Here is a 13,572-nt window from a genome sequence, read left to right as displayed (position 1 = left end):
ATTGAATGATATTCAACGAGTTTTGTGTAATTCCTTTCATTGTCATGAAGAAAATTAATCTGATGTTGAAAGAAAATTTTTTGATGACAAAATGAAAATTTCTTTTCAGAGTTTTAGTTATTTGTTTTTCATAACATTTTTTTTATAGATCTACTGTGAGCTATGTAGCCACTTCAAAGACTAGATTCCAATAAGGTAACTTTATTTACTACTATTTATGAAGAACATAAATTATCCTGTGGTGATATCCTAGAATTTTTTCTTTCAACAATTTTACACCAGTGGAATAAGAGGATGAATTCAAAGTTTCTTGCAAAGTCTTTTATATGAGATGAAATATATTCCTAGAGATATGTCATGTATATGTAGACATGTCACATGGGTGTCGCATGTTCTTTATACTTGAGTCATGTGATCCATATACATGGAGAGGGCAATTCTATAAAAGTTCCACAGATCAGAATACATGTCACATGAGAGTCACATGTTCTTTATACTTGAGTCATGTGATCCATAATACATGGAGAGGGCAATTCTATGAAGTTCCACAGATCAGAATACGTCACATGAGAGTCACATGCCTATGTAGACATGTCACATGGGTGTCACATGTTCTTTTAGACTTGATTAATGTGATCCATAATACATGTAGAGAGCAATATTGAATTTTATTCTATAAAAGTTCCACAGGTCAGAATGTGTCACAAGGGGCACATGCTTACATCGACATATCACATGTTCTTTGTAAATTCTCTACCTCAAGTCATGTGACCCATAATACATGACTGCGCAGATCAATATTGAATCTTATTCTATAAAAGTTCAAGGTGCTGATTATTGCTTGATATATAGACAATGCAAAACTGAAGGAAATTGTACCAAGAAATGTCTGGACCAGAAACGTGACGTGTACTACTCGAGAATAGTGAAAACCTGTTTATAATTTCATCGCCTACCATATGCCATGAACAATGGAATTTACTGATGTAAAGCCGAACTACAGAAAAGACAATTAGTTTGCAGTGTTCTAAATTACAAACTAAGCATATGTGTAATTTCCTTCAACGTTGAGTCCGTTTATCAGTTAGTCTTTCTGTTTTGTCACTAAATTATGGAATGCTAAAGAGTTGTAGGGTTATATTGTATATGTTAAATCTAGAGGTGACAACACTCATTAGAATATAAATGTCAATGTAGGTACACTTTAGTAAAATTTCTAATTTCACATTTTTGAATTTTTTTCAGTACACAGGTATTCGTCAGACAGAAGGTCCATGATTACCTTACCTTTACCTTTTGTCAAAGAGTTGTTCTTCAAAAATGTCAAGGATTATATTGATGGCTAGTACTTGTTACTTTTTGCACTCCTTAGAAAATGTCTCAAATATCTTGGTATGAGTTACCAATACTGGAATGTTATTAAGTCCCTGATAAATTGTGTAGTAGTTCAGAATGTCTCTTGTATTGTCCATTATTAAAAGTGGCAATACACAAATCATGATACAATGAGTGGTTTCTCAGACAACAATTACCGACCCTCATTAGATTCTTTGCCCCCCCCCCCCCCATACAAACTTCTGATGTAATTTATTCTATATATGACAATGGTAAGTACCAGTAGGTGGATTGTAGCCATTCGTTACATTCTATTCCATTCTCTCTTCCCAACTCGTGCAATTTGTGGTTTCTTTGACAACATTACCATTGTCAGTTGCAGTCTTTGAACATTCTAACTGCCTCCCTCCCCACATTTTCACCCCTCCCTGTCCTTCACTCATGAAGCAATTTGCAGTCTTTGTACATCATGTACAACTTTACCCATATAGGTTTCTAACACCCCCCCCCCCAAAAAAAAAAAAAAAAAAACAACAACAAAAAAACCAAAAACCAAAAACAAACAAACATTGCACCCTCCTTCGTGCCCCCCCCCCCCCTCATCACACATTATATTCCGAACTCATGATGCAATTTGCAGTCTTTGTACATCTTGTACAACTTTACCCATGTTAGCTTCCAGTCCTTCGTATTCCTTCATCAGTGTGGTCAATGATTCTAAACTTTCACTGAATTGTGACATTTCCATTCCATCAACATGAGTGTAGTGGTGTAAATGTGCCTAGAAGAAGGGTGAAAATACAAATAACATCACCAAAACAAAATATCACTAAACTTTGTGCATGTAACTTCATGAGATAACAATAATAATAATAATAATAATAAATAATCTTTACTTGTTCAAATAAATTTGGAAATTTGTTGAATAGTTACCATATGAGCAGTGCCCTAGTGTTCAAACAGGAAAACCTGCACTTTTTGGCAGGCTCAAACTGAGCATCAACCTTCTTACATACAGACCTGTTAAATTTTAATCACACCCAGCTGACACCTAGGAAGTTCGAACCCAGGCTGCAGAGGTAAGGGACATTCAAGCTAACTGCTCGGCAACTGACAAACTTACACAGAACAAATCTAGTAGTACATGCAGTATTTTCCCCTCTAATAAGAGACTAAACTTTTGATGTGGGTAAAAATTGGACTTTCTAGTATGTCACTACATACTCACCTGGTATTAAGATATATAAAGTAAAGAATAGGAGAACATCAAACATGACAAGAAATGACTGTCAGTGGTGTGTATGATTAATTTAATGGGCATACTGATGTGTGCAATCATACCCTCTACATGGGTATATACTCAAGGGGGAAGGTGGGTATTGTATCAGAGGTTCATACTCCTATGTTGGTTGATTGAGAAGAGGTGTACTTTTCCCTCTCTGAATCTGGCATTTTGAAAACGCAAGAAAGGAATAAATGTTTTCAGACTGGTGACTTCTGGCTCTCAGAAAATTACTGTTACTATGGGGAGAAAACTTCAACAGGTTAGTAGAACTCAAACTGTACCTTTCTTTTGTAGAGTTTTGTAAATCGACTTTTGAGATCAGAGAATGTATGTCGTATACATGTATTATTAGCTAGTGTTAGCAGTGAGTGGGGTTGTCCAACTGGTGGTACTGAACACAGACCAGTCTTCCAACCTTCCTGATTCCAATGGATAAACTTTAGGGAAGGCTTCAACCTATAAAACAGAGATATAATAACTGTTATAACACATCATATTCATACAAGCTTCAGTGATTGGCTTAGAGCTCATCACATGATATTGGCTATTGAGCTGTAGTGACCTAAATTTCCATATTGGGAGCACTAATAGCATTTTATTTTCCCTAGGGCAATACTCAGTAGCAAGGAAGTCTTTTTGGTGATGTGCTTTAACTTTGGACAGAATATGTTCCTGAGATCATGATGTCCCATATTGCCTTGCCCTATTTGGGCACTAGTAGACATATCAACCCTTGTGCTGTTATGTAGCGACTATTTGCCTTGCCTTTCAGCTTCAGGAAATACTGACTGCACAATAGCCCTAGACATCTGCTAGTGCCCTCATAGCCAGACAATAAGTGTATATGTAAAATAACACTCAGTCCAATACAGAATTAGTCAACTAACAGTACAAATATTCACATGTAGAAATGCACTCGGTATATTTTTAACAGTGAACTTGAAAGAAGTACTTTAACAGAACTAGGTGATACTATAGGAATTTATCACAGCATTATAGCTAATTTACATGATTTATGTTGTTATGGAAATCATTTCAAACTGTTTCTGAAAGTTACAGCATATGTAGAAATGTCACCAAGTAGAACACTGGACTACACATTTGTAATTTCTGTGTATTTTATATGTACATCTGTACCTTATTATGGTTGGTTTGGTGTAACATATCAATATTTTATGTTAATGTACATAGATGGGGGAGGTGACCAAAAGTGTATGTGGAGTGAAATATGATCAGTATGCCGATACATGGACCAAGAAGTTGTGATGGTAGTAATGGTGGTTGTACTACTAGTAGGCATGTGGTGGTAGTTAAAGATGACAATAGTGGTAGTGGTGGCGATGACAGTGGTGGTAGTGGACATGTGGTGGTTAATGGCGATGATGGTGGTATTGGTGATAGTGTTAGTTGTAATAGTAGAGGCCACATAATGGTGCTAAATGACAATAGCATAGTGATAGCAGTGATATTGAAAGTAGTGGCTGATAGCAATTTGCTCAGAGGACTATATGTACTTTACCTTTCAATGTTTCTCCTGACATCAGATATCTCTACATTGCCTCTCAGCATTAAGGCACAAGCCAGATACAAACTATGTTTGGGGTCAGCTTTGATTAGTTGATGGTCTTTGGAAAAGGCATCTGAAAACATTTGATCTAGCCTGTAATTTACAAGACAAAATACCGATGTCTGTAAAAATCAGTCATGTAACAAAATATATGGTGTTTATTTACGTTACATTGTTATCATTAATAACATCAACATTTTACTCCAAAATTGCTTTGAAATTAATTCCATCAGTAATATCATACATTATATTATTTTGTACGTTTGAAATAACGCCGTCCAAGAGTCTCAGAATTACATTCCTGTTGGAGTTCACGATAGAAGACAGTCGATCACCTTCTAGGAAGTAACTGTGTCGATTTGGGAGTACAGTGGGGTCAAACTAGACACTCGCCTTAAAGGAGGTACCTTTATGTTAGCTAGGGAGTACAGTGGGATCAAACTAGATACCACCTTATTACAGGAGGTATCTTTACATCAGCTAGGGAGTACAGTGGGGTCAAACTAGACACTCACCTTCTAGGGGGTACCTTTACATCAGACAGGGAGTACAGTGGAGTTAAACTAGATACCAGATAGTGGAGTTGTGGAAATGGAACTAAATTCATCGTAATCTCATTTAAATCCACGTTCAATGAACCTTCAAACCTGGCAGAACTAGAAAGGCAAAAACTTTATCAATAAGTAGACTTGACAATCAATAAGCTGTCTTTCATCTCGTGGCAGATCTCACGAGATCTAATGTGAGCCACTGCATCCATAGCAACCACACGTGAGGGTGGTCAAAAGTATCAAATGCTTAGGAACACTATTGTTCTCAACATCATCACACATGGCCATGGCGAAAGCATGACCACGATCACGTTTGACAACGGCTGTTGCCAGGTATATTTGCATATCTCGCAAGATCTGCAATGAGCCGTAAAAATCCCTTATTGAAAGATTTTATGAGATAAGTGATACAGCTATAAGTATGGTACTAGACATGACAATGGAATACACATGTAGTTTAGAGTCACATGGTTGATTTACCTAACTGGCACCAAAGTGTAAAAAATCATCTTCCACTGAAATGGCATAAATTCTTAGTACATAAAGTGTATACCTTGTCATATTAAGAAGTAAATTAGCCACTATATTGTTCATCTTGTCAAATGGTTTTTCTTCACTAGATTTGACAACACCACCAGTACTAGCTGTTACAGCACTGTCTGCCTTCACTCTACCAGTGCTTCCCATTACTCTCTTACCAGGCTTGTCAGGTGGCAGAGCTTGACTGATTTTATTACAGATATCAACCAGTGCCTGTCAAAATAAATAAGGTAACTAATTTCAATGGTTTGTTATCAAATAACACTATGATAAATGGTACTTTTAGGACCTTTTTGGTTCTTGCTTGCAATTCCCCCTTGATCAGATCTCTTACAAAACATTGGAGAGAATTATAAACACGAACAAGGAATTCTCAAATGCACATGTGTGCCAACATTTGAACTTGAGCCTGGGTGGGTGGGTGGTGGTGATACAAACAAGTTAAAGAGCCGCAAGATGAGTTTATAAGCTTTTTAAAATACTTACAAATAACTTCAACTAAACTACTCTAGTATAGTGTTAATGTTGATGGAAGACATTAATTTACAATATGTGTTCTGGCATTGTTAGAACTGTTGATTGCATAGTACAGAGTTCCTGTACATTTTTTTATACGTATAATAAATTACGCCATCGAATCGTTTATGAGTTATATCCTAATATCGGGTTTGAGTTCAGTCAATTGCAAGTGATGGTTACATATCAGTGTGCCCTCTAAGCCTATTTGATGTAACACTGACTCACACAATTTCTAGTGACACACCAAAATTTGGTGTTCCCCTATCTCTTACTATGTGGTGACTCACAAGAAATCCTAGTTTCTCTCATTTTGACTCACAACAACAACAACAACAACAACAACAACAACAACAACAACATTTGGCTATCATTAGAGAACACACTGTTACATATACACCAGTCAGTAGAATACTGTGAGTACCTTGTAATATGCAGAAAAAATTACTCCCCAAAAACATTAAACTCAGCTTGTGCCCTGTTAAAATTACAGGATGTATGCCACTTTATTGATTTGAAATACAAGTGTGTGATACATGGTTCATTGTGTCCGCTGTGTAAAGTTCACCCTATAAGCACATATCATATAGTACAGACATCTAATCAAAATAGTATTGAAGTACTTTGAGCTGGGTAGACCTACCTGGTTTTCTATAGGTAAGACACAGTCTGCATGTTGTGTGAGTTGATGCATAGCTAATACACTATTGTATGGTGATGTTACTACATCATCTTCAGCTGATGGGTAAACTGCAGTCACAAATCTAAAATATAACAAAGGATAAACACTATAAATCTATACAAGATATTCCTCATATTATATGACTATAAAATTCACATTTTTTCAATTTACAATTTTTACATTCATATGTTTTATCAGAGTTTGAATACACACCTTAGTTACATTAGGAGTCGTACATTTTATTAGCATAAATTATTGAATTGAATTGAACTGAATTTATTTCATCACAAACATAAAATAATAACAATACAAAAAAAAATTACAGCAAACCATTCTAATGAGGACCATGGAAATAGTTCACTTGAAAATAATCGAGTTCATCGACCTGGCAACTAAGACAGTGTTTTTGTTAAGGGTTGTAAATAGGTAAAATGTATCCGAAACAACCAGTTATATTACCTGTGTCCTTATCAAAATTACAGTAAAAGTACAAAATATTGATATCTATGCATGTTTTATCTGCATGTTTTACCCTTTTGTTAAACAGGTTTCTAAACCTTAGCAGAAAACACTGTATTCACATGTCAATACGATTTAATTGCTATTACATAATAGTTTTTTACCTGTACACATCTGGATATTCATCATTTAATAAACCAAGAACAGAAGTACCAACACCAGAACCAGTACCTGGATATTTAGAGTAAAATTGAGATTAATGACAGTTACATCATTTTATATGTTTCATGTCACATTTACATGTAAACCAACTGTTTTATTATCAAAGTTGCCTTTGTTCATATTCAAAGAATGAGGGTGTATGGTGGGGATGGAGTGGACGCAATTCACATTTTGCTCACCACCAAATGTTTGGTGTCGCTTACCTCCACCATACAATGTCATACAAAGAAACACTGTAGCACAGTCCCTCTATGATAAAGGGACTGTGACTGCAGATAATCACAGTGCTCAGCTGCTGTTTGGTATTACTTACCTCCACCCATAGAGTAAAATAAAGAAACATTGCAGACAATCACAGTACTCTGCTGCTGTTTGGTATTACTTACCTCCACCCATAGAGTGTAAAACAAAGAAACACTGCAGATAATCACAGTGCTCTGCTGCTGTTTGGTATTACTTACCTCCACCCATAGAGTGTAAAACAAAGAAACATTGCAGACAATCACAGTACTCTGCTGCTGTTTGGTATTACTTACCTCCACCCATAGAGTGTAAAACAAAGAAACACTGCAGACAATCACAGTACTCTGCTGCTGTTTGGTATTACTTACCTCCACCCATAGAGTGTAAAACAAAGAAACATTGCAAACAATCACAGTACTCTGCTGCTGTTTGGTATTACTTACCTCCACCCATAGAGTGTAAAACAAAGAAACATTGCAAACAATCACAGTACTCTGCTGCTGTTTGGTATTACTTACCTCCACCCATAGAGTGTACATTGCAGACAATCACAGTACTCTGCTGCTGTTTGGTATTACTTACCTCCACCCATAGAGTGTAAAACAAAGAAACATTGCAGACAATCAGTGCTCTGCTGCTGTTTGGTATTACTTACCTCCACCCATAGAGTGTAAAACAAAGAAACACTGCAGACCATCAGTACTCTGCTGCTGTTTGGTATTACTTACCTCCACCCATAGAATGTAAAACAAAGAAACACTGCAAACAATCACAGTGCTCAGCTGCTGTTTGGTATTACTTACCTCCACCCATACAGTGTAAAACAAAGAAACATTGCAGACAATCAATGCTCTGCTGCTGTTTGGTATTACTTACCTCCACCCATAGAGTGTAAAACAAAGAAACATTGCAGACAATCAGTGCTCTGCTGCTGTTTGGTATTACTTACCTCCACCCATAGAGTGTAAAACAAAGAAACACTGCAGACCATCAGTACTCTGCTGCTGTTTGGTATTACTTACCTCCACCCATAGAATGTAAAACAAAGAAACATTGCAAACAATCACAGTGCTCAGCTGCTCTTCTTATCGTCTCTATTATCTCTTCTCTGTATTGCTGACCATACGTCATGTGACCTACAGCCCTGATAATATATAACGATATGGACCCATGATTTCAATCTACTTCTTACAGTCACTGTGGTATGTCGGTAAAATCTAACTGAGTGCCAAATGTATTTTACAACAGTTCCCCATCAAAATCATAGTGTACAGGAATCAAATATGTAAATTTTACCAGATATTGGGGAGATTACTTTCAAAGAAACTGCAAGCTGCATGTGTCATGATTTGTGTATTGTCAGTTTATTATAGTGGTCCATACACAATAAACTCACAAAATTGAAATGTGTTTATGTACTGTTAATCATTACAAATGTCGTCATATGAAGACACATTGACTGATTGTTAACATTATACCACTTGGTGGCACTGCAGTGAATGAATTGTAGTAAATATTGCCTGGAATACATGCAGATAGGATTTTAAATTTTGATTTTCGTGTGGTGTGAAAACCAAAATTTGAAATCTCCATCTGCATGATTCCAGGCTACAGTAATATGGCTTCCACCAAGAAGAAATATGTCTTGTTTCACTTACCAGTTATTTCCAGATCCTGACACATCAGTAATTAATTGCTGACAGTCAAAGACATCTCCTAATGGACCTTTCAATAAATCATTGACAACACCTTCCTCCATATCAATGATGACTGCCTGTAAGTCAGTGTAAAGTAAAAATGCAAGAATGTCAACAACAAACATTTTTCATGGCTTTTCTGTGTATATCTCCTACATCACACTGATGATTTAGATAGCTGGTAGAAATGAATGTAAGAGACCCCTTATAATGAAATATACCTGACTGGGAGGCTGAATATTTGATACATCAAACCCTGTCAACTGCATAAGTACAGTGTACTTAAATTAATGGAATGCGGACATAGATGCTTGGGATGTTTATCAGGTGAATTTCAAGTATATTTATATATAAAATGTAAACCAAGATATTTTCATTGCAATTTTAAAGTCTGCAGCTAGTTCTCAGAGACTACTATTTACTCATTACAGACTGGTACATTGTGTTCATGTACAAGAAGACGTTTTAGTCACTACTTATTTTTGCATTTTTTTATAGAGAAATAAGTGAAAATAAGTCTTTCACAAAAGATTCCCAGGTTTACAGTTACTACACAGACATACAAGAAAACACATTCACACATACACATAAACACAGACAGACAGACAGACACACACACACAGAATATGGACAGTACACAATGAATCTGTGTGGCTGTACAATTCACAATATAATGCACATTTTGTTGTACTTACCCTAGCTTTGAGAGCTTTAATTTTATTACGACCCGATCCCATAGGTAGATTAGCAGGATTATCATATCTAGAAGAATCATCATAATAATGATTTATTACTGGTATCCATAGCAACCAAAGTTACTCCTATTTAATTCAGTCTTTTCAAAATGTTCCCATAATTTTACATCCATATGAGACCATTTATAATTTCTCTATTCAAAAATATGGAGACAGAATAAGTGAGAATGACGTCTCTTGATATATGTCCTGTCCTAGTCAATAAAGGACTGTTTCAACCCCATGAACTACTTACTCTGTCACTCTACCCATACTTCTCAGATCCATGGAGGACACTATACTGCCCTCTAGTGTTGACATGTTTACTTACCTTGTGTCTACATTCCTAAAGAAACTGCTCAGAGATTCGTCAAAAATTCCCTGTTTATTTAGACTGGCATGTTCTCTCAGAGCTAAATCCCAAAATCTGCACCCAATCTATCAAAGAGGAAAATAGTCATTTTTGGTATCTGATCAGACACACATGAAAAGAACATTACAAAAACTCTCTTGAACAAGTTCTTGTGTGCTGAATAGTGGGTCAATCTGTTGACAAAAACTGAAGTGCGCAGTCGAAAATTTCAGGCACAATTTTCAAGTTGTGTTTGGAACAAAAGTTCAAATGGATACTATCAACACAGATACATTTTCATTTGAAAATTTTTGTTTGATTTAAAGAAATTATTGCAACTAAAATCTACCCATTGATGGTGCTCACAAAAGAACTTATTGTTGGTATTAAAGTGTACATGCAAAGGTACATACTTTTTTTCGTAATTATGTTTATTTTGCCATAAAAATAAATGAAATTGCATTCATACCTCTAAATATTGCGCGCATTGGCAAGAAAGTCGCAAAAATACTTGCCCCCTTAATCCCCTGTGCTTCGACTAACTTCGGCACCGCAACCAGCTCACGAAAGGTGTCGAGGTCCCACGTGTTACAAAAGCCTTCTAAGCCTTTGTGTAATGTTTACTTATGAATTACTAATTACGCTTGCATTATAGTATTATCTGTAACTGTACATATTGTGGTGTACCAGTTTAGTCTTCCGACAACAATGGTTCCTTGGTGTTTTGTCGGCAGCACCGGCGCAGTGAAACATCACCCTACGCATATTTCCGAGTGATATAACTGAGTAGGTAATAATGGGTGAAGGCAGTTGAAATCACGTAAAAACTGGACAATGAAAGTTGGTAAATGTTACCGGGGCCGGGGTTCTCCACGCCACCGGTGTAGCCATGATCAAAGCGAAAAAAGGAAGACAAATAAAATAATTTGAAATGATGTTTTCAAGAAAGCAAGTTAGCTTCATAAAATATTTTCATTACGATAGCATTTGTTTTTAAACAATGCGTAGTCCGATTGTATGTTTTGATTTCCATGTTGCTGGGAGTCGATCGTTTTCATTGTGATACATCACATACATCGTCGGAATCATATCAAAGTAAAAAGACGCAACGCTCATTATAATGTTGCTATTTTTGTTTCCATTGTTTTGTCTACATAGACAATTGCCGTGTCATGCCAATCACATGTCAAAAGTGGACGGACACAGCAAAGCACAGTCAGCACTAAGCTTCACGCTCCCAGGTCAAATAACTTCCACAACGTAACTTGAAGACATGTCTATCCATAAAAAACTCAAACAAAAATGGTCGGAGACAATACACCACAGTACGGCCGGCTTCAGTGAACATGGGCCGTGCTTTGAAAGAAGATGAAACCACTTCATGTCACTGTGTGGATGGTAATGAACGCAGTAAAAATGAAATAAAGTACGTGTACACATAGCTTTCAAGAGGGACGGTTATCCAACAAAACGTTCTGCTCTAACGAATTTGTGGGTCTACTTTCGCGAAGATTTTGAATGGTCATAGATTGAATGTACTGTTACAACACGCTACATTTGAACAACTTGAGAGAATATTATGGGGAACTCTTGAAGCCATTCTCATTCTCTGTATGTTTGATGGGTATGGAAATATTACATAATTTTCGTTTCGATTACATTGTCTGCAGGAGCTGTTTTCCACCCATTGAATAGTTATGTCAACCATGGATGTATTAGTCTCACTAATACATCCATGTGTCAACAAAGGACGCTGATAACAGCATCCACTTTATGTAAACAACACGGCTTCACTAGGACATACTCATTCACTACCAGAGGAACTATCGTTACTGCTAGCGGTCGGTTCGAATGAATTTGGCTAAATCACACCATCAGATGTTAATGCTGGAGTGTATTGCTCTACGCTTGAGGAATCTGATCAATATTCAACGTCGGGTTCTGGCGAAAACGGGTTTTGAAGTTGACCTTCTGGTTCGACCATAATGCCTTTGCATGTAAAGATACACTGAAGAATGCGTTTGTGTTCCCGAAGTGATGTCATAAAGTTCCAAATCCTGTCCTATCCATATGCAAATGAGAGGTACTTACCTGAAGGTGCTCTGTGGCTGAGCCAAGAGTGCCTCATTTTTCGCGCAATTTCTCGTGTTAGAATTATATTGTACTATTACAAACCCGATTTCCTTTATTTTTATGGCAAAATAAACATAATTACGAAAAAAAGTATGTACCTTTGCATGTACACTTTAACACAATATATTTATAGTATACAAACAGATTTCTGTGATCACTGGCTTTATACTGTGGTTGGACTGATTCTACTTTTGTTTATTCAAATAGAAATAATTTAACAAAAGCTGTAAAACAAGGAGGGGGAGGGCGACATGAAATTTTTCATAAGATGTTAGGAAATCCATTCATATTTTAATTTCCATAATTGAAAATGGACTACACTGATTTTTTAAATATTGTTCTTGATCAGAACAAAGATAAAATTATGCTTGTAGACTGTAGAACTGTCAATTTGATAGAAAAATGAGGATAATTGTGAATGTTTATTGTAAAACAAAAATGGCATCATCTATGATGATACACTGTACATGTAGAGTTGCTATCCCAAGGAGACCACTTACCTGATTACCACACTGGCCAACTGTACAACAACAGCACATGGAAATAGGATACAAAGATAATATTAGGAAAATGTATAAATTGGTCAATTACTTTTAAATCAATGTGCAGAATGGCAGGTTTCCCTGAGTCCAGATTAGCAGCAGATTTCTACAAAACAGTAGACAAACAGCACTTTGAATTTTGGTTGCCATGATGTTAGTGTTGCCATGACAACAGATGAGTATGAGAATGTTATCGGATCCAATACATTTTATTCATTTAATTTTAAAGTACAAAACATAAGCAGATGCTGCGTTATAACGTAAACACGTACATGTACTCTAAAAATGTACCAATGTCCATGTACACGAACGTCACCACACATAGTTATTATCGCACACATCATGTACACACATGTAAACAAGCACATGCAATACCGGAAGTAAACTGGGAGATGTTTTATATCACTGATTGACAGGTGGCTTACCTTGTACAACAATAGATTGTGTCATTTTGGTGATCAGAAATGTATACAATATATCAGACACCACACAAAATATACTTCGCAAGATGCGCACTTGTCATTTCAAGATGATCATGATGATCTCCACTCTCTCGCTACGTTTTCAACTTTGGCGGCCATGTTAGGAATATCCAAATACGGGAAGTGATAGGTGTGGTACATTAATAAATGCCACAGGACAATTTTCGTCCTTGTCATTTATAATATGTATAGAAATGGAGGGAATTCTTTTCTAAATATCACTTCTTTAAAT

General features: G+C 36.3%; 1 protein-coding gene across 1 annotated transcript; it reads right to left on the bottom strand.

Moving 5' to 3' along the window:
- Positions 1 to 1,956: 1,956 nt before the first annotated feature.
- Positions 1,957 to 13,371, bottom strand: LOC144444746 (tubulin epsilon chain-like). Its single transcript, XM_078134271.1, has 13 exons — positions 13,284 to 13,371; positions 12,817 to 12,836; positions 10,163 to 10,269; positions 9,793 to 9,859; positions 9,059 to 9,174; positions 8,423 to 8,544; positions 7,100 to 7,166; positions 6,438 to 6,558; positions 5,292 to 5,491; positions 4,703 to 4,843; positions 4,140 to 4,280; positions 2,902 to 3,076; positions 1,957 to 2,116 (listed from the first exon to the last, which is right to left on the bottom strand). Exons 1-13 carry the CDS (start codon positions 13,306 to 13,308, stop codon positions 1,958 to 1,960), a joined length of 1,461 nt encoding a protein of 486 aa, XP_077990397.1. The 5' UTR covers positions 13,309 to 13,371; the 3' UTR covers position 1,957.
- Positions 13,372 to 13,572: the final 201 nt, after the last annotated feature.

Source organism: Glandiceps talaboti, chromosome 13, assembly GCF_964340395.1.
Source record: "Glandiceps talaboti chromosome 13, keGlaTala1.1, whole genome shotgun sequence".
NCBI lineage: Eukaryota > Metazoa > Hemichordata > Enteropneusta > Spengelidae > Glandiceps > Glandiceps talaboti.
Note: the sequence above shows the minus strand (reverse complement) of the source record. Positions and strands in the feature narration are given on the sequence as shown.

Bases quoted from the DNA above. Each gene is read 5' to 3' on its own strand.
- LOC144444746 (XM_078134271.1), bottom strand. From the start codon at position 13,308: ATGACACAATCTATTGTTGTACAAG. The intron at 12,837-13,283 runs GTAAGCCACCTG...GTTGTTGTACAG, and splicing joins ACAATCTATTGTTGTACAAG to TTGGCCAGTGTGGTAATCAG. The intron at 7,167-8,422 runs GTAAGTAATACC...CTAAATATCCAG, and splicing joins TTTACATTCTATGGGTGGAG to GTACTGGTTCTGGTGTTGGT.